The sequence below is a fragment of the Dendrobates tinctorius genome, unplaced genomic scaffold (genome assembly GCF_039654945.1).
Source record: "Dendrobates tinctorius isolate UK_male_01 unplaced genomic scaffold, ASM3965494v1 ptg000044l, whole genome shotgun sequence".
NCBI lineage: Eukaryota > Metazoa > Chordata > Amphibia > Anura > Dendrobatidae > Dendrobates > Dendrobates tinctorius.
Window position 1 is genome coordinate 19,518,592 of NW_027361712.1, and position 25,102 is coordinate 19,543,693.

Here is a 25,102-nt window from a genome sequence, read left to right on the forward strand (position 1 = left end):
GAAGCTGAGAGGGAATTGAGGGATGCAAAGCCCACACGTATCACCACAAGACTGTGTGGCTTCCTCGATAGAGGTCAGCCACTTTCATCTCTCTAGCATTGTACTAGCTGTCAGGGGTTTGGTGTAGGTTAGTTATTGCCACATCATGCGCATAACTAGATGTCTTTTCATCCATTGTTTTTAAAGGGAATCTGTCATCCCTTTTTTGAGATATCATATAATGATATCATTCAATTGTGTGTCACATAAGGATTCTCTTAGTACTTTTGCTTCCCCCTGAGACAGCACCTTTCATGCATAAATACCTTTTTTATATCGGATTAGATGTATGTAAACTGCCGCTGTCCGGTCCGCTGGGCGGGGCTTATTCAACTGCTCTCCCCCCTCCCTGTCTTGCTCTACACAAGAAGAAATGCGTAGCGCAAGACAGAGAGGGGGGAAGCAGTTGGATAAGCCCCGCCCAGCGGACCGGACAGCGGCAGTTTACATACATCTGAACCTGTTATGAATGAGTCACCGAAGGAGGAAAAAACAAAAATACAAGCTAAGTCCAGAAACCCGGAGAGGTTGGTAGCTATCGGATTGCAGACCCCTGATCCTATCCACAACAACTAACAATAGCCGTGGGGGGTTCCTACGATGCCCTAGACCCCTCGATCACAGCCGGAGAACTGAATAGGCCTAAAGAAAGAAAGGGGGAATCTAAACTGCCCCAGAGCAGACCCCAAAGCAATACGCAGCCCCCAACATATAATGACGGTGAAGCAAGATGAAAACACTAACACAGATAGAAAGATAGGTTGAGCAAACGATGGGGCCCAAGCTAACTAAAAAGGACAGGATAGAAAAGCTGCTGTCTGCAATCCATAAAAAACCCTAACAAAAAATGTCCCAACCGTCTGATAGGAAAAACAGGCCCTGAAGTCGCTAGGACTTCAAAATGACTATATCAGCACTCAGGTAAATTCTGAAGACAGAGCAAAGAGACAAACTGATCAGAGACAAAAATGGAACTCAGCACACCCCCGACCGGGGATGGCTGAACTCCAAAAAACAAGGTAAACAAAACAAAACTAATAAGTTCAATAGCAGAGCAAAAACTTATCTTTGGAAGCAGGAATCAGACTGGTCTCCAAGAATCCAGCAGAGAAATCACCAGCGACTCAGAAGGGCGTTGGCTGCCTTATATCCAGTCAGAAGTTCCTGTTACCCAGTCATCATCTACCAGACCAGGTGTTTGGTAATCAGCCTCACTACCTTCCTTCACCAGAAGAGGGAGTTCATCAGACATCGACGGTGAAGGGGAAAATGAACTCACAACAGTACCTCCCCCTTGAGGAGGGGTCACCGAACCCTCATCCACGCCACCAGGGCGATCAGGATGGGCCCGATGAAAAGCACGAACCAATCTTTCGGCATGAATATCGGATGCAGGGACCCAAGAATTATCCTCCTGGCCATAACCCTTCTATTTAACCAAATATTGGAGTCTCCGTCTAGCCAGGCGAGAATCCAGTATCTTCTCAACCTCATATTCCACATTACCTTCAACCAATACCGGGTCAAGAGGTGCCACCACAGGAACTACTGGCTCAACAAACCTCTTTAACAGAGACTTATGAAACACGTTATGGATCTTAAATGTAACAGGAAGAGCCAATCGAAAAGAGACTGGATTAAGAATCTCCAAAATCTTGTAAGGTCCAATAAATCTAGGTTTAAACTTTGGAGAAGCCACCTTCATAGCGATATTCTTTGATGACAACCAAACCATATCACCCACCTTAAACTGGGGACCAATGGTCCTATGCCGGTTGGAAAACCGCTGGGCCTTTTCCTGGGAGAGAGACAACTTATCCACCACTTCGTCCCAGATCTGGTGCATTCTCTCCACCACAGTGTCAACACCTGGGCAGGCAGAAGGCTCCACCTGCCCTGCAGAGAATCGATGATGAAACCCAAAGTTACAAAAAAAAGGTGACATCAAAGTAGCAGAACTAGCTCTATTATTTAAAGCAAATTCGGCCAAGGGCAAAAATGAAACCCAATCATCCTGATCAGCAAAAAATAAAATATCTCAAATACGACTCCAAAGTCTGGTTTGTTCTCTCCGTCTGCCCATTGGTCTGAGGGTGAAACGCAGAGGAGAAGGACAACTGAATTCCCAGCTTGGAACAGAAAGTCCTCCAAAATCTAGACACAAACTGAACTCCTCTGTCAGATACAACGTTCTCAGGAATCCCGTGCAAGCGAACCACCTGTTGCAAAAACAAGGGCACCAACTCTGAGGAAGATGGCAACTTATGGAGTGGTACAAGATGGACCATCTTAGAGAATCTATCACAAATCACCCAAATAACAGTCATTCTCTGAGAGACAGGCATATCAGAGATAAAATCCATTGAAATATGGGTCCATGGCCTCCTGGGCACCGGCAAAGGCATCAACAACCCACTAGAGCGAGAACAAGGTTTAGACCGAGAGCAAGTCCCACAGGACTGCACAAAATTTCTGACATCACGAAAAAAGGCGGGCCACCAAAAAGACCGACTCACCAAATCTCTAGTACCAAAAATACCTAGATGACCAGCCAATGCAGAGCAATGAACTTCAGACATCACTCTCTTCCTCCACTGGTCAGGAACATACAATTTTCCAATGGGACAACGCTCAGGTTTATCCTCCTGAAACTCTTCCAGAGCACGTCTAAAATCGGGCGAGATGGCAGAAAGAACTACCCCCTCACCTAAGATGGTAGCAGGCTTGGTCACAACAGGAGAATCAGCAAAGAAACTCCTAGAGAAGGCGTCTGCCTTGACATTCTTAGTGCCCGGAAGAAAAGAGACCACAAAATCAAAACGTGTGAAAAACAAGGCCCACCTAGCCTGTCTAGGATTCAAGCGTTTGGCCGACTCCAGGTAAATCAAATCCTTGTGGTCAGTAAGGACCACGACTTGATGTTTAGCTCCCTCCAACCAATGTCTCCACTCCTCAAATGCCCATTTCATGGCTAACAGTTCCCGATTCCCCACATCATAGTTACGTTCGGATGGGGAGAACTTTCGGGAAAAGAAAGCACAGGGATTCATTTTAGATGTTACAGGATCTTTTTGGGACAAAACAGCTCCTGCACCAATCTCAGAAGCGTCCACCTCTACCTGAAACGGGAGTGAGACATCAGGTTGCCGCAAAACCGGAGCAGAAGTGAACCTTCGCTTCAGCTCCTGAAAGGGAGAAACAGCCTCCAGAGACCAATTCAGCACATCATCACCCTTCTTAGTCAAATCAGTCAATGGTTTGGCAATACCAGAAAAATTAGCTATAAATTTACGATAAAAATTAGCAAAACCCAAAAACTTCTGGAGGGCCTTCAAAGAAGAGGGCTGAACCCAATCATAAATGGCCTGTACCTTGGCCGGGTCCATTTCAATAGTTGACGGAGACAAAATAAATCCCAAAAATGAAATCCTCTGTACACCAAAAAGGCATTTCGATCCCTTGACATACAGGGAATTCTCCCTCAAAATCCGGAACACAGTCCGAACATGTTCCACATGAGAGTCCCAATCCTTGGAAAAGATCAAAATATCATCCAGATAGATGATCAAAAATTTATCCACCAAGTCTCGGAAAATATCATTCATGAAGCACTGGAAGACAGAAGGGGCATTAGTGTGCCGAAAAGGCATCACCAGGTACTCAAAATGTCCCTCCGGAGTATTAAACGCCGTCTTCCATTCATCCCCATGCTTAATGCGAATAAGATTATACGCCCCCCTGAGGTCAAGCTTTGTAAACCAGCAAGCACCTTTAACTCTGGAGAATAGATCAGAAATCAGGGGTAGAGGATACTGATATTTAACAGTAATTTTGTTGAGGGAACGATAGTCAATACAAGGCCTTAATGACCCATCTTTCTTAGCCACGAAAAAAAAAACAGCACCTAAGAGTGAAGAGGATGGTCTAATATGACCCTTCTCCAACGACTCCTTAATATAGGATCGCATAGCCTCGTGCTCGGGTACAGATAAATTGAAAAGTCGACCCTTGGGAAATTTACACCCAGGGCTCAGCTCAATTGCACAGTCATAACTCCTATGAGGAGGCAAAGACGCAGACTCATTCTCACTAAATACATCATAAAAATCAGCCAAATAGTCAGGAACATATTGCGACTGGGGAGAGGTGGAGAAAACAGGAGCATCACTAAGGGCACACCGACAACCCCAACTCACCACAGACACAGATTTCCAATCCAAAACTGGATTATGGTTTTGCATCCAGGGAAACCCCAGAACAATAGTATCATCCAAATTATGGAACTCCAAAAATCTGCAATTCTCTTGATGGTCTGGGGCGACCCGCATTACCACCTGGGTCCAAAACTGAGGTTTATTCTTCGCCAAAGGAGTAGCATCAATAACCCTCAAAGGGATAGGCGTCCGCAGAGGTGTCATAGGAAATCCACAACATTTAGCAAAATCCAAGTCCATCAGGTTCAGAGCTGCTCCCGAATCCACAAAAGCCTTAGCGGAAAATGTGGACAGGGAGCAGGTCAGAGTAATTGCCAGAAGAAACTTAGGTTGAACACCACCCACAGCAAATGTGTGTGCAAAACGTTTCTCTCGTTTAGGGCAGACAGAAATAATATGCGAGGCATCACCACAGAAGAAACACAGCTTATTACGCCTTCTGAACTCCTGACGTTGCGCCCTAGACAAAACTCTATCACATTGCATAGGTTCAGATATTTGTTCAACAGGTGGCAACACCTCTCGTGCGGTTTTGCGTTCACTCAAACGCCGATCAACCTGAATGGCTAATGACATAGAATCGTCAAGACCAGAGGGAACAGGAAATCCCACCATAGTATCTTTTACGGTTTCTGACAAACCCTTTCAAAAGAGAGCTGCCAAGGCACCATCATTCCAGGTAGTAAGGACCGCCCACTTTCGGAATTTTTGACAGTACAACTCTGCAGAATCCCGACCCTGGCTCAATGCCAACAGGGCCTTTTCAGCCTGATCAATAGCATTAGGTTCATCATACAACAACCCCAAGGCTTGAAAAAATGCGTTCACATTAGTAAGAATAGGATCATCAGGTTTCAAAGAAAACGCCCAATCCTGGGGATCGCTGCGCAGCAAAGAGATGACAATTTTAACCTGCTGCGCGGAGCTTCCCGACGAGTTAGGCTTCAAGGCAAAAAATAATTTACAATTATTCTTAAAATTCAAAAATTTAGACCGATCCCCAAAAAACACATCAGGAGTAGGGAACTTTGGTTCAGCAGCATGTGAATGAGCAAGATAGGCGGAAATTCCCCGCACTTCAGCAGTGAGCTGCTCCACACGATCAGACAATTGCTTCATCTCCATTGAGAAAGAAAAAAAAATTCCCCCTACGGCCTCAGAGACATAGAGGAAAAAATATACACAAAAGAAAAAAAATTCTGACAAACTCTTTTTTTTTTTTTTTTACAATTCTTTCCTGCTATTGAGTACCCTAGGATCTGTGGTATGGTTGGTGATTCTGTTATAAATGAGTCACCAAAGGAGGAAAAAACAAAAATACAAGCTAAGTCCAGAAAACCGGAGAGGTTGGTAGCTATCGGATTGCAGACCCCTGATCCTATCCACAACAACTAACAGTAGCCATGGGGGGTTCCTACGATGCCCTAGACCCCTCGATCACAGCCGGAGAACTAAATAGGACTAAGGAAAGAAAGGGGAAATCTAAACTGCCCCAGAGCAGACCCCAAAGCAATAGGCAGCCCCCAACATATAATGACGGTGAAGCAAGATGAAAACACTAACACAGATAGAAAGATAGGTTGAGCAAACGATGGGGCCCAAGCTAACTAAACAGGACAGGATAGAAAAGCTGCTGTCTGCAATCCATAAAAAACCCTACCAAAAAATGTCCCAACCGTCTGATAGGAAAAACAGGCCCTGAAGTCGCTAGGACTTCAAAATGACTATATCAGCACTCAGGTAAATTCTGAAGACAGAGCAAAGAGACAAACTGATCAGAGACAAAAATGGAACTCAGCACACCCCCGACCGGGGATGGCTGAACTCCAAAAAACAAGGTAAACAAAACTAATAAGTTCAATAGCAGAGCAAAAACTTATCTTTGGAAGCAGGAATCAGACTGGTCTCCAAGAATCCAGCAGAGAAATCACCAGCGACTCAGAAGGGCGTCGGCTGCCTTATATCCAGTCAGAAGTTCCTGTTACCCAGTCATCATCTACCAGACCAGGTGTTTGGTAATCAGCATCACTACCTTCCTTCACCAGAAGAGGGAGTTCATCAGACATCGATGGTGAAGGGGAAAATGAACTCACAACATGAACCGATATAAAAAGGTATTTATGCATGAAAGGTGCGGGGTCAGGAGGAAGCAAAAGTACTAAGAGAATCCTTATGTGACACACAATTGAATGATAGCATTATATGATATCTCAAAAAAGGGGTGACAGATTCCCTTTAAATGTTTTTATTGAGCTTTGCTGTGTTTTTTGCATGTGTTGTCATTGTTCAATAAAATTTAAAACTTTTTGCCTTTTATAATTGTGGATGTTGCCAAGGTTCTATGCATGCTTCTTTGATCTTTTGTTTCCTTCCACATTTATTTAGTTATATCGCAGGCGGATGAGGAATACCCCCATCAGCCACTCCTGCTGTCACGATTATTAGTGTCAGCAGGTGTAGGTTGATGGGAGTAATAGTCCCAAAAGCCCCCACTTGCTGTCATCGTTCATCATTCTCCCCTGCTCGCACCGATCGCTAGCAGAGCAGGGGAGAATGAGAAAAGCGTCTTCAGAACCTGCCGCCAGGGAACAGCACTTACTGTAGCACTTCTTCCCCAGCGCCGATACGTGTCACATGAATGACATCAATGTGTGTTCTCGGTGTGCAGGACATTTTGCGGCCCGTACTGACGGTAAAAAACGGACATGTCAGCATGTTTTGTGCATGGACACACGGTCCGTGGAAACACACTGACATGTGCACAGACCCATGAATGGGTCTATGTGTGTCAGTGTCTCTGGTACGTGTGAAAACAGTCACCACACGTACTGGAGATACAGAGGTGTGAAAGAGGCCTAAGAGCATTTAAGATGGGTGGTGGTTGGGTCTTCCAGTATGACAATTACTCAAAACACACAGCCAGGGCAACTAAGGAGTGGCTCCATAAGAAGCATTTCAAGGTCCTGAAGTGGTATTGCCAGTCTCCATACCTGAACCCAGTAGAAAATCGTTGGAGGGAGCTGAAACTCAATGTTGCCCAGTGACAGCCCTGAAACCTGAAAGATCTGGAGAAGATCTGTATGGAAGAGTGGGCCAAAATCCCTCCTGCAGTGTGTGCAAACTTGGGCATGAACTACTGTAATTGCAAACAAAGGTTTCTGTACCAAATATTAAGTTCTGTTTTTCTTTTATATCAAATACTTATTTCATCCAATAAAATGCAAATTAATTATGTAAAAATCATACAATGTGATTTCCTGGATTTTTTTAGATTCTGTCTCTCACAGTTGAAGTATACCTATGATAAAAAATACAGACCTCTCCATTCTTTGTAGGTGGGAAAACTTGCAAAATCAGCAGTGTATCAAATACTTATTTTCCTCACTGTAGATGAAATAAATAGTGGATGATCAAATATGTATATTGGCAACCTGATAGCTCCCTAACATTTATTGGGCAAAGGAAGCATTTTACATATTTGATTTCAACATATGTAAAGACACTGGTAGAAGTGTCACGCTCTGGTTTATTACATCTCACTCTATTGGAATATACATACTTGGATGTTACGGCAGTTTTATGTTGCTGTTTTAAATGTATTACAGAAAGGTAAGAGCTATAAAATGAAAGCTATAGCTTTTCTCCCACAGAAATTTTTTTTGCATAAAAGTAAAAAGTGAGAATAATATGTAAAACATGATGTGCGACCAATGGACAGAATACCCTATTTTTCGGATTATAAGACGCACTTTTTCCCAAAAATTTTTTTGGGGAAAATGGGAGTGCGTCTTATAATGCAGATATACCTTACCATCCGCGGTGAAGCAGGGTCCCGGGGTCGCTGCTGGAGGAGGCAAAAGTGGCGCATTGCTGCAGGCCGCAGGCTGAGATGAGGGGAAGTTCCAATGTGTGCCGCTGTGGGTGAAAATGGCTGCGGTGCTCTGTGGTGCGGGGGGCTCCCACGGAATTTTGTGAAAGCCCGGAGCTCCCCGCATATCCATTACTGCGATGTGGTGGCTTCCGGGAAAATGGCTGCGGGGGCAGTGCATGCTCAAATTGAGATTTTGGCAACAAGATCTCGTCTAGAGATCTTGGCACCCAAGATCCCGTTGCCGAGATCTCAATCTGAGTATGAGCCGCCCCCTGCGGCCATTTTTCTGGAGCCCCCCGCACATCCATTACTGCGATGCGGTGGCCTCCGGGAAAATGGCCGCCGGGGGCGGCGCATGCTTAGATTGAGAACTCGGCAACAAGATCTCAATCTGTAATGGATGTGCAGGGTGGCTCTGGGCTTTCATAAAATGCCGGCAGAGCCCCCCACACCACAGAGCAGCATAGCCATTTTTATCCGCAGTGGCGCACATCGGAACATCCCCTCATCCCTGCCTGCAGCCTGCAGCAACGCGCCACTCTTGCCTCCTCTAGCAGTGACCCTGGGACCCCACTTCATCACCCCCGGTAAGCAATAAGATGCATGGATTATAAGGGGCACCACCATTTTATTAAAAAAATATTTTTTTCCTCAAAATTTGGTGTGCGTCTTGTAATCTGGTGTGTCTTATAATCCATAAAATACAGTATTCTGTCACTTGCTGCAGACTGAAATGTTTCTGTTTGCTCAATTTTCATCTTTGTATTCACACTGTGCTCACAGAGTTTGTGTGACACAAGCACCAGGAATGCACCCGATACATACATCAATCATTTCCGTAGGGTTATATTTACCTGATCGGAGGCAAAAGAGTGTCTATTTGGCTTTTGTTAAGCTAGTACACATCACAATGTAGATCTCTGCACTATTCCGCCTCCTGACAAATGCCTCTGACATATACTGTGTTGGGACTAGAGCGCCGTACTGGTTATAAACTTTTTTTGTAATTTGGTTAATTTGCTTAAAACAAAGTAATTTAATTTATTTTTGCCTTTAATTTATCAAGTTACCAAGCTAAATCGTCTGGGAATTTTTATATTAAGTTGACCACAATTGACAACCTAACATAGGCCAAGGTTGTTGAATTGACATATGTGGCTTGCTACATCAGCCATGTTTAAATGCAGAGTAAGCTAAAAGCCATGTAGGTGTTTTCTTTCTTCTGTACAAGGAAAGAATGGTAACATATGGGAGCTGTATGAATGCTTATAACAGTTCTGGATAGGTGAGAGTTGTTGTTACATTAATTCGGGAAACATGATGTTCAATCATGTTGAAAAATAATATTTTGCTCAGTGCAAAAAATCATTAGTGATAACGTACATCTTAGTGAGACCATTCCTCACAGTGCTAGCGGTGACGTCATGAAGGTTATCGCACTTCATCGGCTGGCTCACACTGAACTGAGCATGGGAACAACTGACAATGACCAGCGGTAACCTCTATGGCATTATCGCTTGTCATTGAAGCTGAATCTCAAGCTCACCTTAGTGTGTCCTGGATTCATGGCTAAGAAGTCGCATCATGGCACTGTTCAGTCATGTAATCCAGATGTAGCAGCGCTGCAAATGGATTGTCGTTGGACAGGTGAGGAATATGGTGTTTTATAATTTTAATTTTACAGTATAAATGGTAAAAAGAGGGTGGGGAGTGTTTATTTCAAATAAAAGAGTCTGTGTCTTTATTTCAATTAAAAGTACTTTATTCAGCCTGTGTATTTTTTACTATATGACTATGGGGTTAGTAATGGGGATGCCCCTCCATTACTAACCCCTAGGCTTGATGTCAGCGGCCATAAAACCACTGACATCAACCCCAACCTTATTACCCCACTTGCCACTGCAGCATGACAAGTGGGAAGAGTGAGGCTGTGCGCCAGATTTGGTGCACCTTATGGATGTGCAATTTCTGTGGCAGCTGAGGGCATATGTTGTTATCCTGGGGGGGCAATATCCCTGGCCCCTTCCCAGGCTATTAAAATTAGCCCACACCTGTCTGTTTAGCCTCAGCTGGTTAGAAATTATAGGGGCACCCTATGTAATTTTGTTTCTGGGGTCCCCCGTAAACTAACCAGTAAAGGCTAAACAAACAGTTGTAAGCTGTTATTAACAACCTGGGAACCTATTGGCATTTTGGCCCCTTTCCTAGATTATTAACATCAACCTCCAGCAGTCAGCTTTTCCTCTGCTGGTTATGAAAATTAGCCAGGAGCCCATGCCATTTTTTTTCAACTTATTTACTCCCATCATTGTTGCCTGGTCACGCTGATCTCAGGGAGACCAGGAGACAATGATGAGAGTTGTCGTCAGCGCAAACGCAAACCGCACCGCTTTTTTCTAGGTGTCCTTTACGTGTGACACTGATGACACATGGATGTCATCTGTGTGTCATCAGTGTGCATGTATGCGTAACATTTTGTGGCCCGTGCTGCTGCTAAAAAACAGACATGTCAGCGTATGTTGCCCAGAGACACACGGTGCGAGGAAGCCCACTGACATGTGCGCAGATGGGTCTACGTGTGTAAGTGTCTCTAGTATATGTGCAAACTGTCACCACACTACTGGAGACACTGACATGTGAAGGCCTAATAAAGTACAATGGCTGTGTCGCATGATACCACAGTGACTTGGCAGTTTGTCTTGACGGAGCAAGATGGATTTGTGTTGATTTTCCAGAGTGGTTGACAAATTCAGGAGGCAGGAGGAGAGGGAGAAGTGGCAGATAAGTGGGGAAGTAAGCTGATTTCCCTGGTAAGATGTATTACAATTTTTTTTACATTCCCCTGTATTATTTATTTACAAAAATGTTATTGAAAATACAATTACATTTTTAACACTGTATGAATCAACTTTTTCTGCACTACGGATTATGGATTTAAAGCTCACCTCTTAAATTTTCCTTTAGGTTTTGTATATTTCTATTACTACTTTGTATCTCCTTCTCCAGCAGTCAATGCTCCTTTAGGGTGGCACTGCTGGCATAGCGGTTCCTTGCCTCCATATCCATAGCAGTCTGGTCCTACACACTGACAACAACCATTGTGAAACCAACGGTATCTGGAGGATCCAGTAAATTCACAGGTTTCATGACAACGTCTCATAGACATGCAGGTTTTAATGTACATTACAGTGCAGACACCGGATGTATTCACTGAAGACGGAGCAGGTACAACTGAATGGCAAAAGAAAGAAACAACTTAGTCCGTTATGTGCTGTACATGTTACACATATAAATTGGGGCACAGTATGAGTAATGACAATATAGATACTTGATTTCACTCTTGTCATTATGAGTAAGTATTGTAAGGTAGCGCTGTCATTCAGATAGAGGACACTCGCTTGGCAGCCAAATAATGAGATCCGGCAGGGGTTTTCCATAAAACAATCTCAGTCCATGCGGTTTATTCATGCATCATAAACCATCAAAGCAATAGAAAACAGCATGGCGTCCAAGTCAGAGCTTCACTTTGTCCAGCCTGTGGTCACACAGGTTATGCAATGTTCCATACACAGGCTCTTCAGCCTCACAGTTATCTCACCCGTCAGAGTTCCCTCATGGCTGCTTCAGCTCACTGCAGATGTCCATTCCCTCCAGGGAACTGTCAGGCACGAGCAGCCATTAAACACGGCGTTCACTTGCTGTCAGGAAGACAGCCTCATCTCTCTCAGACGGGACCTTCCAAAACGGACCAACCAGGTCCCAGCATTCACCTCATGTGACCTATCCTGGCCACCTTATATGGTCCGTAGCCATGCCCACCAGGTCACATGGCTATGACCTCATCACAGGTCCTTCAACCACTCATACACACTTTACAATAGCATTCTTTACCACACCCCTGGATGGATTTGTAGGTAACTGGTTCCGCCCGTCTCACCAGCTACCTAGAGACTTCCCAAACACATTGAAAAAGCACCTCAGCAGTATCACTGCTGATCAACATACACACAAGTCTCCATCCCAAGGCCACCCACCTTGAGATACATAACGGTCATTCAGTATTCTGCCACTCATCCTCTCTCCTGGGACATCCACACAGCGCCCCCTAGCGGACACAGTGGTCACTACACCACAGTATCAATATGTTCAAAATGAAAGATTTTATATACATACAGCAATATGAAAACCAACTTGTCACATAATATTTGATATATCACACTGAATCATTTCTTATCTTTACACTGTGCTGTCATGTTTAAGGGTAAGTGCATTGAACTTGCAAAAAAAAGTACAATAATTTTTTTTTTACCTGACGTTTTTACGGATACAATTTTGGGTTTTTGATCGCCTGTTATTGCATTTATTGAAATTTTGTGGCAGGCAAAAGCCGTAATTTCGGTACACCATTTACCGATTGGATGAACTTTATTTGATATTTTTAATAGATTGGACATTTCTGAATGCAACAATATCAAATATCTGTATTTTTTTGTTTATGATTAATGGGGCAAAAGGGGGCAATTTGAACTTGTGTTTTTTTTATTTTTTCATATTTAATTTTTTTTTACTGTATTTAATAGTCCCCTTAGGGGACTTGAAGCTGTGATCATAGCACTGCTATGTATAGAGAAAATCACAATCTCCAATTTGTGCCAGGCATGGGCTGGTTTTCACAGAAGTATCATAATGACAATCTCAAGGGTCATCAGCAGAAAAATTTGGCATGCTAGAAAAGTGAAAACTGGCAGGATAAGTCTAAGAGGGCTTGCCACCAGTCCAAAAGTGGCCAGTTTTTGGTCTTTTAATCTCACAGTATACTGTGGGTTTTTTCTTTTTAATCCTCTATATGGTTCCAGAGTTTTGGTCCTTTTTATTTAGTGTACCTTTTTATGATCTGTAGAAAAGGGTCATAGCTCACAGGATCACAGGGTAATAATGAAGAGAAGCCTGAAGGCATGCCCAAAGAGAATCCTATGGGTTACTCCCATTAAGTAAAGTCCATAAGAACTAGCAGAAAATAAAAATGCCCATATCTCTGGAACCATATCGTGGATTTAAAACACAAAAATGGCATACTCAGTCGACAGCGGGAACAAAATAAGAACAAATGCTGGTCACTTTTGACTTAATGATACTGTAAGTCTTGTTTAAATGATTTTTTTTACATGCCAAAAAATAACCTGCTGCACAAAAGCTCTGTATTAAAAAAGCCATAAAGGGGTTGTTCACTACTCAGACAAGCCCTTCTCAATCACAACGTTTCTCTCCAGTTAAATACTAAGGCTCGAGTCAGACACAACGTATAAAAATACCGACCCCAATGACAGGTTTTAAACCACAAACAAAAGAATAGATATAGACACATAGAATATATATATATATATGCACTTAGCCGCTCTATTCCATTGCCCTGTAGAGGTGGCTAATGGATTAATAGTAATGGATTAATGTCACCTTGCTATTGGAAGGTGACATTAAGCTGGGTTAATAATGGAGAGGTGTCAATAAGACATCTATCCATTATTAACCCTAGAATAGGAAAGGGTTAAAAAAACCCTCACACAGACATTAATTAAAAATTCTTTTAATGAAATAAACACATCAAGTTTTTGACCAAATTTATTCATCTGCTAATGCAAAAAAACCCATGGATCTGTAAAAAAAATAAAATAAAAAACGATATACATACCTCTTCCACTGTTCAGTCAGGTCCCCCACTGCGAACCATCAGAAGGGGTTAACTGGTTTACAACGGGGAGCGGTACTAGTGCGACCGCCCACTGTAAACCACTGCTGAATGAATTAATCTCTGCGCAGCCTCCCCGGCTGACTGGAGATGAACTAATGAGCGTGGGAAAGTTTCTGAACTTTTTCCCACGCTCATCAGTTCACCTCAGGTCAGCCAGGGGACTCCGCGCAGCCTCACTGACGTCAGCAGTAGTCACTCAGAGATATAGATTGAAACCCCTATGTAAGTGCTCCACCTAGAGTGCCTGTCAGATGCAGCAATCCTTCATTATCTCCATGGTGCTGCTTTCACCTTTATATTTTAGGCTATATATTGTAGTGTGTTTTTTCATGAAGATTTTTTTATAGGGTTAGCACATTTTGTTTACCCAGGCTTCTTTTCTGTGCATGGTCATTTGGTTTGCTTATGAATATATGGGGACTGTTTCACAGTATATTGTGTGCTTATTATGTAATTTTTTGTCCCCTCTATAGGGATATTCTAAGGACGGTTCCCTGCATTATATCTTCCAGCTACGCAGGATTTCCTCAGGGATTGTTTCATATATATATATGCATGTTGTATGTTTAGATTTGTATCTTATGTCTTGCTCTGGGTCATTTATACCTGAGGTTTATATTGGTGGTTTCTTATATTGTGCATGCTATATTCTATCATTTAGGGTTTGTGGAGGATTTTGACCCATATCATTATCTTTGCAGTTACCCTGTATTGCATGTGGGAGAGATTGGTCTGTTTTTAATTGTTTTTTTATGTTTCATTGTCAATAAAGTTCCCTTTTTTATATATTAAGACTGCGGTGTGCATGCTCTTCAGTGGTGTCTTTCCCCTTCTCTTTTTGATGCATTGTTTATTTGCCACTGTCATTTGTACGCGCTTTTTGCTTACACTATTTCATATATGTGGTGCGCCTAGTGCTCATTAAATTATTGCTTCCACGTTACTGGTAGCATAAAGGCTCTGGAAAAGCGAAATGGCTCCTCGCCCCCCAAAAGAAATTCAGCAAATTATCCGCTTCCAAATCCAAATGCCCCCCTCCCTTCTGAGCCCCAGTGTGCCTAAACCACATTTAACGCCCACATATTTGGGATTCCTGTAGTGATGAGAGCCCGCCTAATTTACAGGTGTGTGTCTCCAGGAGCATGAGTTGGGTATAATGTACTGGTGACTGCAACCGCAGTTTGCAATTTTCACTCAGCAACATCCACTGCTGTTTTTTTTTGGAAAACACCCATGGAGTCAGAATAGTCAATACACCTGTAGATAAATTCCCAAAGGGGTATAATTTACAAAATGGAGTCAGTAGAAGGGGGATTCTGCTTTTCTAGCACTTAGGGGCTCTGTATATGGAGTCCGCAAACTATTCTAGGAAAATCTGCGCTCCAGGAGGCAAATAGCGCTCTGTCCCTTCCGAGTCTCTCCGTATGGCTAAGCAGTACTGTACAGCCACATATGGGGTATTTCTACATTCAGCAGAAATTGCAAGACAAATTTTGGTACCATTTTTACCGTTTTCCCAGTATGAAAATGGTAAATATGTAAATTATTTTTTCTTCACTGCCCAATGGTATAAAATTCTGTAACACACCTGTAGTGTCAATATAATTACTGCACCCCTAGATGAATTCATTGAGAGGTTTAGTTTGTAAAATGGGGTCACTTATGGGGGGGTTCTGTTGTTCTGGCACCTCAGGGGCTCTGCCAATGTGACATGGCACTCTCAAACCAGTGCAGCAAAATCTGCACTGTAAGGCCAGTTTTACACGTCCTGATATTTCAGGTACTGGAAAAAACGATACCAGAGATATCCCTGTACATGTGTCCATTTGTCACATCTGTGTGGCATCCATGTGCTATCAGTGTGTCCGTGTGTACCATCCGTGTGTGATCCATGTGCTGTTCGCGTGGATACATACCAGAGCCTAGTATTAAAACAATTTGTTTCAATTTTAACCCTAGGACTTTAAAAATGCACACTGACGGCACATGGACGCCATCCATGTGCAGTATGTGTTTACACTGACCCATTGACTTGTATGGGTCCGTGTGATCTGTGCAGATGCACAAAAACGGACATGTTGACATGTGGAGCACACGGACAGACGGTCCGTGAGAAAACACAGATATGTGCACAGACCGATTCATTTGAATTGGTCTACTTGTGTCAGTGTCTCTGGTACGTGTGAAAACTGTCACCACACGTACTGGAGACACTGATGTGTGAAAGAGGCCTAATATGGCACTACTTCCCTCCTGAACTTTGCATAGTGCCTCAAAAGTAGTTTTCAACCACATATGTGGTATCGGTGAACTCAGGAGAAATTGCAAAACAATTTTTGGAGTCTTGTTACCCTTGTGAAAATACAAAATTTGCAGCTAAAAAAGGTTTTTATGGGAAAAATGTGATTTTTTTATTTTCACGGCTTAACGTTATACACTTCCGTGAAGCACCTGGGGATTCAAGATGTTCAATACAATCTAGATAACTTCCCATTTAGGATTTAGGGACATCAAGGACTCTCCAAATGGGACATGGCGCTCACAGGCCATTCCATCAAAGTCTGCGCTCCAAACCATAACTTTTTCCCTGCTGAGCCCTGCTGTGTACCCAAACAGTAGTTTTCCACCACATATGAGGTATTGGCGTACTCAGGGGAAATTGCACAACAATTTTAGGAGCTCACCACAAATCTAGATATGTTTCTTGAGGGGCCTAGTTTCCAAAATGGTGTCATTTGTTGGGGGTTTCCACTGTTTATGCACATCAGGGGCTCTCAAAACATGACATGGCGTCCACTAATTATGCCAGCAGATTTTACATTCAAAAATTGAAAAGGCGCTCCTTCACTTCCGAGCCCTGCCGTGTGCCCAAACAGTAGATTTCCCCCACATATGGGGTATCGGCATGCTCAGGATAAATTGCACAACAAAGTGTATGGTCCATTTTCTCCTGTTACCCTTGCAAAAGTAAAAAAAAATAGGTCTAAAGGAAAATTTTTGTCAAAGAAAAGTAAATGTTTATTTCTTCCTTCCACATTCCAAAAATTCCTGTGAAGCACCTGAAGGGTTAATAGACTTCTTGAATGTGGCTTTGAGTACCTTGAGGGGTGCAGTTTTTAGAATGCGGCTGGAGTCACACTGGCGAATAAAACGGACGAATGCAATGCGATAAAATATCGCATTGCATTGAAACCCATGTTATTCTATGGGGCAGCTCTCATCATGCGATTTTTTATCGCATCCGATCCTCTGACCGAGACAATCGCAGCATGCTGCGATTGTCACCGATTTTCGGATCGGATTTGACAATGCATGTCTATGGGGGCAAGAAAAACTTGGATTGAAAACGGACCCGATGTGTGAGTTGCGATAAAAATCGCACCAAAAACCGGCAATTTTTTTTCCTAAATACACTAATATCAAATTGTCCAGTTAAATAAAGCAACGAATTAATAGATCTAGACACATTAAATAAATATATATATATTTTTATATATATATATATATATATATATATATATATATTTTATACATGTTATAGAGACACATTAATATATATATTTCTAGTTCATACAGTTCTTAATTGCAGAATAGCCGCTGACACATTAGCCGGCTTTTTTATAACATTCTCCTGCCCGACATGAAATGACACATGATTTACATATAGTTAACCATTTCATTTCATGGTTTTTTTTTAATGTCTATCACTAATAATTATATGAGGGCTTGTGGGTTAAATTTTGGGCTTGTTGGGGTTCATTTAAGGGGTTAATTAGTTGTATTAAATTACGGGGACTCCCTGCAGCCTCAGTGACGTCAGCGGGAGTCCCCGCAATTTAATACAACGAATTAACCCCTTAAATGAACCCCTACAAGCCCAAAATTTAACCCACAAGCCCTCATATAATTAATAGTGATAGACATAAAAAAAAAAAACATGAAATGAAATGGTTAACTATATGTAAACCATGTGTCATTTCATGTCGGGCAGGAGAATGTTATAAAAAAGCCGGCTAATGTGTCAGCGGCTATTCTGCAATTAAGAACTGTATGAACTAGAAATATATATATAAATGTATCTCTGTAACATGTTTAAAATATATATATATATATATATATATATATATATATATATATATATATATATATACAGTGCCTACAAGTAGTATTCAACCCCCTGCAGATTTAGCAGTTTTACACATTCGGAATTAACTTGGCATTGTGACATTTGGACTGTAGATCGGCCTGGAAGTGTGAAATGCACTGCAGCAAAAAAGAATGTTATTTCTTTGTTTAATTTTTTTTTAAATTGTGAAAAGTTTATTCAGAGGGTCATTTATTATTCAACCCCTCAAACCACCAGAATTCTGTTTGGTTCCCCTAAAGTATTAAGAAGTATTTCAGGCACAAAGAACAATGAGCTTCACATGTTTGGATTAATTATCTCTTTTTCCAGCCTTTTCTGACTATTTAAGACCCTCCCCAAACTTGTGAACAGCACTCATACATGGTCAACATGGGAAAGACAAAGGAGCATTCCAAGGCCATCAGAGACAAGATCGTGGAGGGTCACAAGGCTGGCAAGGGGTACAAAACCCTTTCCAAGGAGTTGGGCCTACCTGTCTCCACTGTTGGGAGCATCATCCGGAAGTGGAAGGCTTATGGAACTACTGTTAGCCTTCCACGGCCTGGACAGCCTTTGAAAGTTTCCTCCCGTGCCAAGGCCAGGCTTGTCCGAAGAGTCAAGGCTAACCCAAGGACAACAAGGAAGGAGCTCCGGGAAGATCTCATGGCAGTGGGGACATTGGTTTCAGTCAATACCATAAGTAACGTACTCCACCGCAATGGTCTCCGTTCCAGACGAGCCCGTAAGGTACCTTTACTTTCAAAGCGTCATGTCAAGGCTCGTCTACAGTTTGCTCATGATCACTTGGAGGACTCTGAGACAGACTGGTTCAAGGTTCTCTGGTCTGATGAGACCAAGATCGAGATCTTTGGTGCCAACCACACACGTGACGTTTGGAGACTGGATGGCACTGCATACGACCCCAAGAATACCATCCCTACAGTCAAGCATGGTGGTGGCAGCATCATGCTGTGGGGCTGTTTCTCAGCCAAGGGGCCTGGCCGTCTGGTCCGCATCCATGAGAAGATGGATAGCACGGCCTAACTGGAGATTTTGGCCAAGAACCTCCGCTCCTCCATCAAGGATCTTAAGATGGGTCGTCATTTCATCTTTCAACAAGACAACGACCCAAAGCACACAGCCAAGAAAACCAAGGCCTGGTTCAAGAGGCAAAAAATCAAGGTGTTGGAGTGGCCTAGTCAGTCTCCTGACCTTAACCCAATTGAAAACTTGTGGAAGGAGCTCACGATTAAAGTCCACATGAGACACCCAAAGAACCTAGATAACTTGGAGAAGATCTGCATGGAGGAGTGGGCCAAGATAACTCCAGAGACCTGTGCCGGCCTGATCAGGTCTTATAAAAGACGATTATTAGCTGTAATTGCAAACAAGGGTTATTCCACAAAATATTAAACCTAGGGGTTGAATAATAATTGACCCACACTTGTATGTTTAAAATTTATTAAAATTTAACTGAGCAACATAACTTTTTGGTTTGTAAGATTTATGCATCTGTTAATAAATCCTGCTCTTGTGTGAAGTTTGAAGGCTCTAACTTATTTGCATCTTATCAAACCTGCTAAATCTGCAGGGGGTTGAATACTACTTGTAGGCACTGTATATATATATATATATATATATATAAAAATATATATATATATATTTAATGTGTCTAGATCTATTAATTAGTTTGTGTCGGGAAACCTGTCATTGGGCTCCATTATATGTCCATTTTGCTTTCCAGCGAGAAAATCTCGCCAGACGGATGTCAAAAGGATCCTTACATGCGATTAAAATCGCATCAATGAAGATAAATCCTCACAAGATCTCCTTCTCTACTCCCCTCTTATCTCCTCTTCCCACAATCGCATACAAGATTTCTCTCGCGCATCACCCCTACTCTGGAACTCTCTACCACAACATATCAGACTCTCACCTACCATCGAAACCTTCAAAAAGAGCCTGAAGACCCACCTCTTCCGACAAGCCTATAACCTGCAGTAACCACCGATCGACCAAACCGCTGCACGACCAGCTCTACCCTCGCCTACTGTATTATCACCCATCCCTTGAAGATTGTGAGCCCTCGCGGGCAGGGTCCTCTCTCCTCCTGTACCAGTTATGACTTGTATTGTTTAAGATTATTGTACTTGTTTTTATGTATACCCCCCTCACATGTAAAGCGCCATGGAATAAATGGCGCTATAACAATAAATAATAATAATAATAATAATAATAATAATAAATCGCATCAAAAACGCATCACTGGTTAAGATACCTTTGTGCGATTTCGGACCGTTAAAATGGGACCGATTTTTTATTCGTTGTGTGTGACTCCAGCCTACTGGGTATTTTCTGTCATATAGGCTCCTCAAAGTCACTTCAAATGTGTGGTGGTCTCTAAAAAATTAAATGGTTTGGCAAACTTTGTTGTAAAAAACAGAAATCGTTGGTCAACTTTTAGCCCTTATAACTTCCTAACAAAATAATTATCTTTCAATAAGGCTGACTTCACACGTGGCGTTTTTTTCGCATTTCCGCGGCGGTTTTAACCGTGCGATTTTGCCGCGAAAACGCGAAAAATAAGCATCCCATGCATTCCTATGGGATTCCGCAATGCTGTGCTAATGCTGCGGTTTTTACCGCGGCGGAATCGCTTCGCGGTAAAAACCGCAGCATGCTCATTAATTTGCGGAATCGCGGCGATCCCGCACCCATAGGAATGCATTGTTCCGCTTACTTCCTGCATGTGGCTGTGCACACCATGCGGAAAGTAAGCAGAACAGTTGCGGATGGTACCCACGGTCCGGAGGAGAGGAGACTGTCCTCCGGGCGCTGGGTACCATATCCCTATAAAAAATAGAATTTAAAATAAAAAATATTGTTATTCTCACCCTCCGACGTCCTGCGCAGTCTTTCCGCTTCTCTCCACGCTCTCGTTCCCAGTAATCCTTTGCGAAAATGCCCGTGATGACGTCCGTTCTCGCGGGATCGCGAAGTCTCGCGGTCTTTCGCACGACATCATCGCGAATTACCGCGAGACATCGCGATCCCGCGAGAACGGACGTCATCGCGGGCATTTTCGCAAAGGATTACTGGGAACGGCTGCGCGGGACGTCGGAGGGTAAGAATAACACCATTTTTTATTTTTTTTTACATCCTATCTTTTACTACTGATGCTGCATAGGCCGCCTCAGTAGTAAAAAGTTGGTCACACTCGTCAAACACTATGTTTGACCAGTGTGACCAACCTGTCAATCAGTTCTCCAAGCGATGCTACAGATCGCTTGGAAAACGCTAGCATTTTGCAAGCTAATTACGCTTGCAAAATGCTAGTTTTTCCACGGGAAAATCGCGGGAATTTAAAATGCGATTTTCCCGCCGAATGGAATTCCAGAACTCTCGCGGTAATTTCCGCGAGAGTTCCGGTACGTGTGCACATAGCCTAACTGTGCTGATATAAAGTAGACATAACGTAAATGTTATTTATTAACTATTTTGTGCGATATGAATCTCTGATTTAAGGGCATAAAAATTAATAGTTTGAAAATTGCAAAATTTTCAAAGTTTGTTGCCATCTTTCTGTTTCTTTCACAAATAAACGTAAGTCATATAAAAAATTTTTTACCGCTATCATGAATTACAATATGTCTTGAGAAAATAATATCAGAATCAGTGGGATCCATTGAAGTTTTCCAGAGTTACGATCTAAGAAAGTGACGGTGGTCAGAATTGTAAAAATTGTCCTCGCATCAATACCCAACACTGCCGCCTGCACTCGGGACCAGAGTGTGCGGCTGCATGTATTTCTACAGCAGCGCACTGATTCAAGAGCTTTGTTAAAGGTTTAAGCGATATCGCTACATGTGACACTCACCTCCTACTGGCCCCCCCGCTGGTTATCGGTGATCGCGCAAGATCGGCCTGGTCCATTTCTCGTCGTCGGCTTCCTGCTGGTGCCGACGGGCGAGCCATGGACGCAGGCGGAAGACGTCACCCTCGCTGTGTGTGACGGTAAGTATTGACCGCCGACCGCTGCTGCATCTCTAGTGAGAGCTGCCTGTTTGGCAGCTCACTAGCGACCATTTAGCGATGCACCAGCGATCCTGACCGGGTCATATCGTGGTCGGGATCGCTGGTGCATCGCTAAATGTAACGGGGCCTTTACCCAGGTTATTGAACTTTTAATTTAATGATTAGATCTCAGCCAGTCAGCACAACAAACAGGGGTTTTTTTTTGCTTTTTGTTTTTAATTATCTTGTAGCACTTTTTTTGTAACGAGCAGTCTCTTGATACTAGGAGAAAACTCATTTAGAAATATTGGCTCTGGTTATAGAGCAGTACTTCTTAGCAATTGTGATTAGATGAAAGTGCAGTTTTGGCAGCTAATGATTTCTAGTTGCATTTTCATAGCCTGTGCCACATTAATAAAAATATCTAACAATGCCAGTCCTGATCTAATTTTACATACTGTATATGCAGGGGCGCACTGATTTCCCTATATGGGCTCATACCCATTTGGGATTAAATAAGCGGTCCGATTTCTGGACTGTAAAAAAGGGAGGAGTGCTATGCGAGAGTCATGCGATTTCTATGCGATTTTTAATCTTTCCATCAGTTTTCCATTCCTTTTAAAACGGTTTTAATCGGATTGCACTCATCCGATTTTCTCTCCAGTGAGTATGAGTCCTTACCCTGAAACCCTCCAACACCGCTCATGAGAAGCAGTCACTCAGCTATGGAGGATGTCCAGGACTTTGATGTTGACAGCCTACTTTTAGGATACGTTAAATAAGTGGGGGTTTGACACTCTCCCCAATGTTCAAACGCATTAACCTGTAAGGGCTTGCTCCCACTTGTGATTAAATCGGACGAATGCAATCCAATTAAAAGTCGTATTGCATTCCTACCAATATTATTCTATCATTGTGTGTCTATCTGCAATTTTGTTTTCACCAGATTGGATCACAATTGGACTGGAAAAAAATTGCAGCATGCTGCAATTGTATGTGAAAATCAGATTGCATTCATCAATGGAAATCAATGAAGAAAAAAAAAAAAATCGCACAGCACTCAGACCATGTGAGTGCAGTCCAATTTTTACACACCCATGTTCTTGAAAACCTACATTTCAGCAGCCCCAGTAAATTCACAGCGGGACTTGACAGAATAGAGTAGATACTGTATATACACATAGAATTATAGATAGCTATAAAGATGTCAGTCACATATATAATTACAAATATTATAATATTATATATTGCCTAATAAAGGCGGCATTTCCAGTAAATACATAAATCATACAAAAGAAGAAGGAAAACCATGTGCCATAAAAACAATAGACTTTTATTATAAATAAATTTATAAAAGCATTGAAGTACAATGCAATCATGTAAGGAGACAATGAAAGCAACAGAACAACGGTCTATACAACAAGTACAATAAATTATATGCAATTCAATAGTCCATATGGAGCTACAACAGCTTCCAGATAAAATGTAATTCCCAAAATATGAGAATAATAAGGGACTATATCAAATATCATTAGCATCTAAAGCCCCCAAAAGCCATACTCATGAAGTGGCACATTGTTCAGAGTATTTATTATACAAAAAATAGAAATGTATCAAAACCAATGTTAAAGATGCCTACATAAATGATGGCATGCAGCCATAAAATCAGATCCTCAATCGCCAATATAAGTGAGTATTAGATCTTAAATTAAATGCAGCAAGTGAAACAGGATAAGAAAAGAGGCTTAGTGCAGTCACTATAGACCGTTGTTCTGTTGCATTCATTGTCTCCTTACATGATTGCATTGTACTTCAATGCTTTTATAAATTTATTTATAATAAAATTCTAATGTTTTTATGGCACATGGTTTCCTTCTTCTTTTGTATGATTCACATATATAATTAGTACAGTGCTTTTGTAGCTTACTGTACATGTATTTAATTAATAAATAAAATCTCTGAAAAAAATGTTGTGGGTCCCTGACATTTTATTAACCAGCAGAGGGAAAGCGGACAGCTGGGAGCAGATGTTTATACGTAGCCTGGGAAGGGGGTAATACCCATGGAGCTTCCCAGGTTGCTAATATCAGCTCATAGCTGTATACTTAGCCTTTACTAGTTATTAAAATGGGTGATCCCCCCCAAAAAAAATTACATAGGGTTCCCCTATAATTAATAACCAGCAAAGACTAGGCAGACATCTGTGGGATGATATTAATAGCTTAGAAAGGGGCCATGGTAATTGGCTCCCTCCCAGAGTAAAAGCATCAACTCTCAGCCGCCCCAGAAATGGTGCAACCATAAGATGCGCCAATCCTGTCACTTGGACTCTTTTTTCCCACTTGCCCTGGTGCGGTGGCAAGTGGAGTGATAGTATCGGAGTTGATATCACCTTTGTATTGTCAGGTGACATTAATCCCAGGGGTTAGTAATGGAGAGGCGTCTATAAGATGCCCCCATTATTAACCCCATAGTCAAATTGTCAAAAAAAAAATAACACCCAGAATAAAGTCCTTTATTTGAACAAATGACGCAGACTCCTTTATTGACTCTTATTCAACCAAAATCACATACTCACCTTATGCCCAATCCATTGAAGCCCATGTCTCCTATAATAAAAATAAAATAAAGCAACATCATCCTCACCTGTCCCCGACGTGAAAATAATAATCCATTTGATCCATGACACGTCTAGCTCTGCTACATCTAGATGGCAGGATGCATTGTTGCATGATGTGACTATATAGCCTGCCATCCAGCAGATACACTGTGCTATGCATGCTTGCTCAGCTCAGTGCCTTGGGGTGAACTCCTTTTACCTCACTGATGTCACCGCGAGCGTGAGAATCTTCTCACGCTCTCATGGTGCACTCAGATAGGTCATCGAAGTTCAGATCCAATTATCTCCTTTCATCTCTTTTCAATGATCTTTTTATTGATTAATCAAAAGATGATAACACCACATAGGAATTTAGATTGTGAGCCCCAATAGGGACAGCGATGACAATGTGTGCAAAACTGTAAAGCGCTGTGGAATATGTTAGCGCTACATAAAAATAAAGATTATTATTATTATTGAAATAACCAAT

General features: G+C 42.2%; 1 protein-coding gene across 1 annotated transcript in view; it reads right to left on the reverse strand.

The window, feature by feature from the left end:
* Window positions 1-8,786: 8,786 nt before the first annotated feature.
* LOC141089102 (twisted gastrulation protein homolog 1-A-like) overlaps window positions 8,787-25,102 on the reverse strand; it is a 50,749-nt gene continuing 34,433 nt past the window's right edge. Inside the window, exon 5 of the mRNA XM_073575390.1 lies at window positions 8,787-11,355. Coding sequence (XP_073431491.1) covers window positions 11,108-11,355 — 248 coding nt within the window. The 3' untranslated portion in view covers window positions 8,787-11,107. The remainder of the gene's footprint in view (window positions 11,356-25,102) is intronic.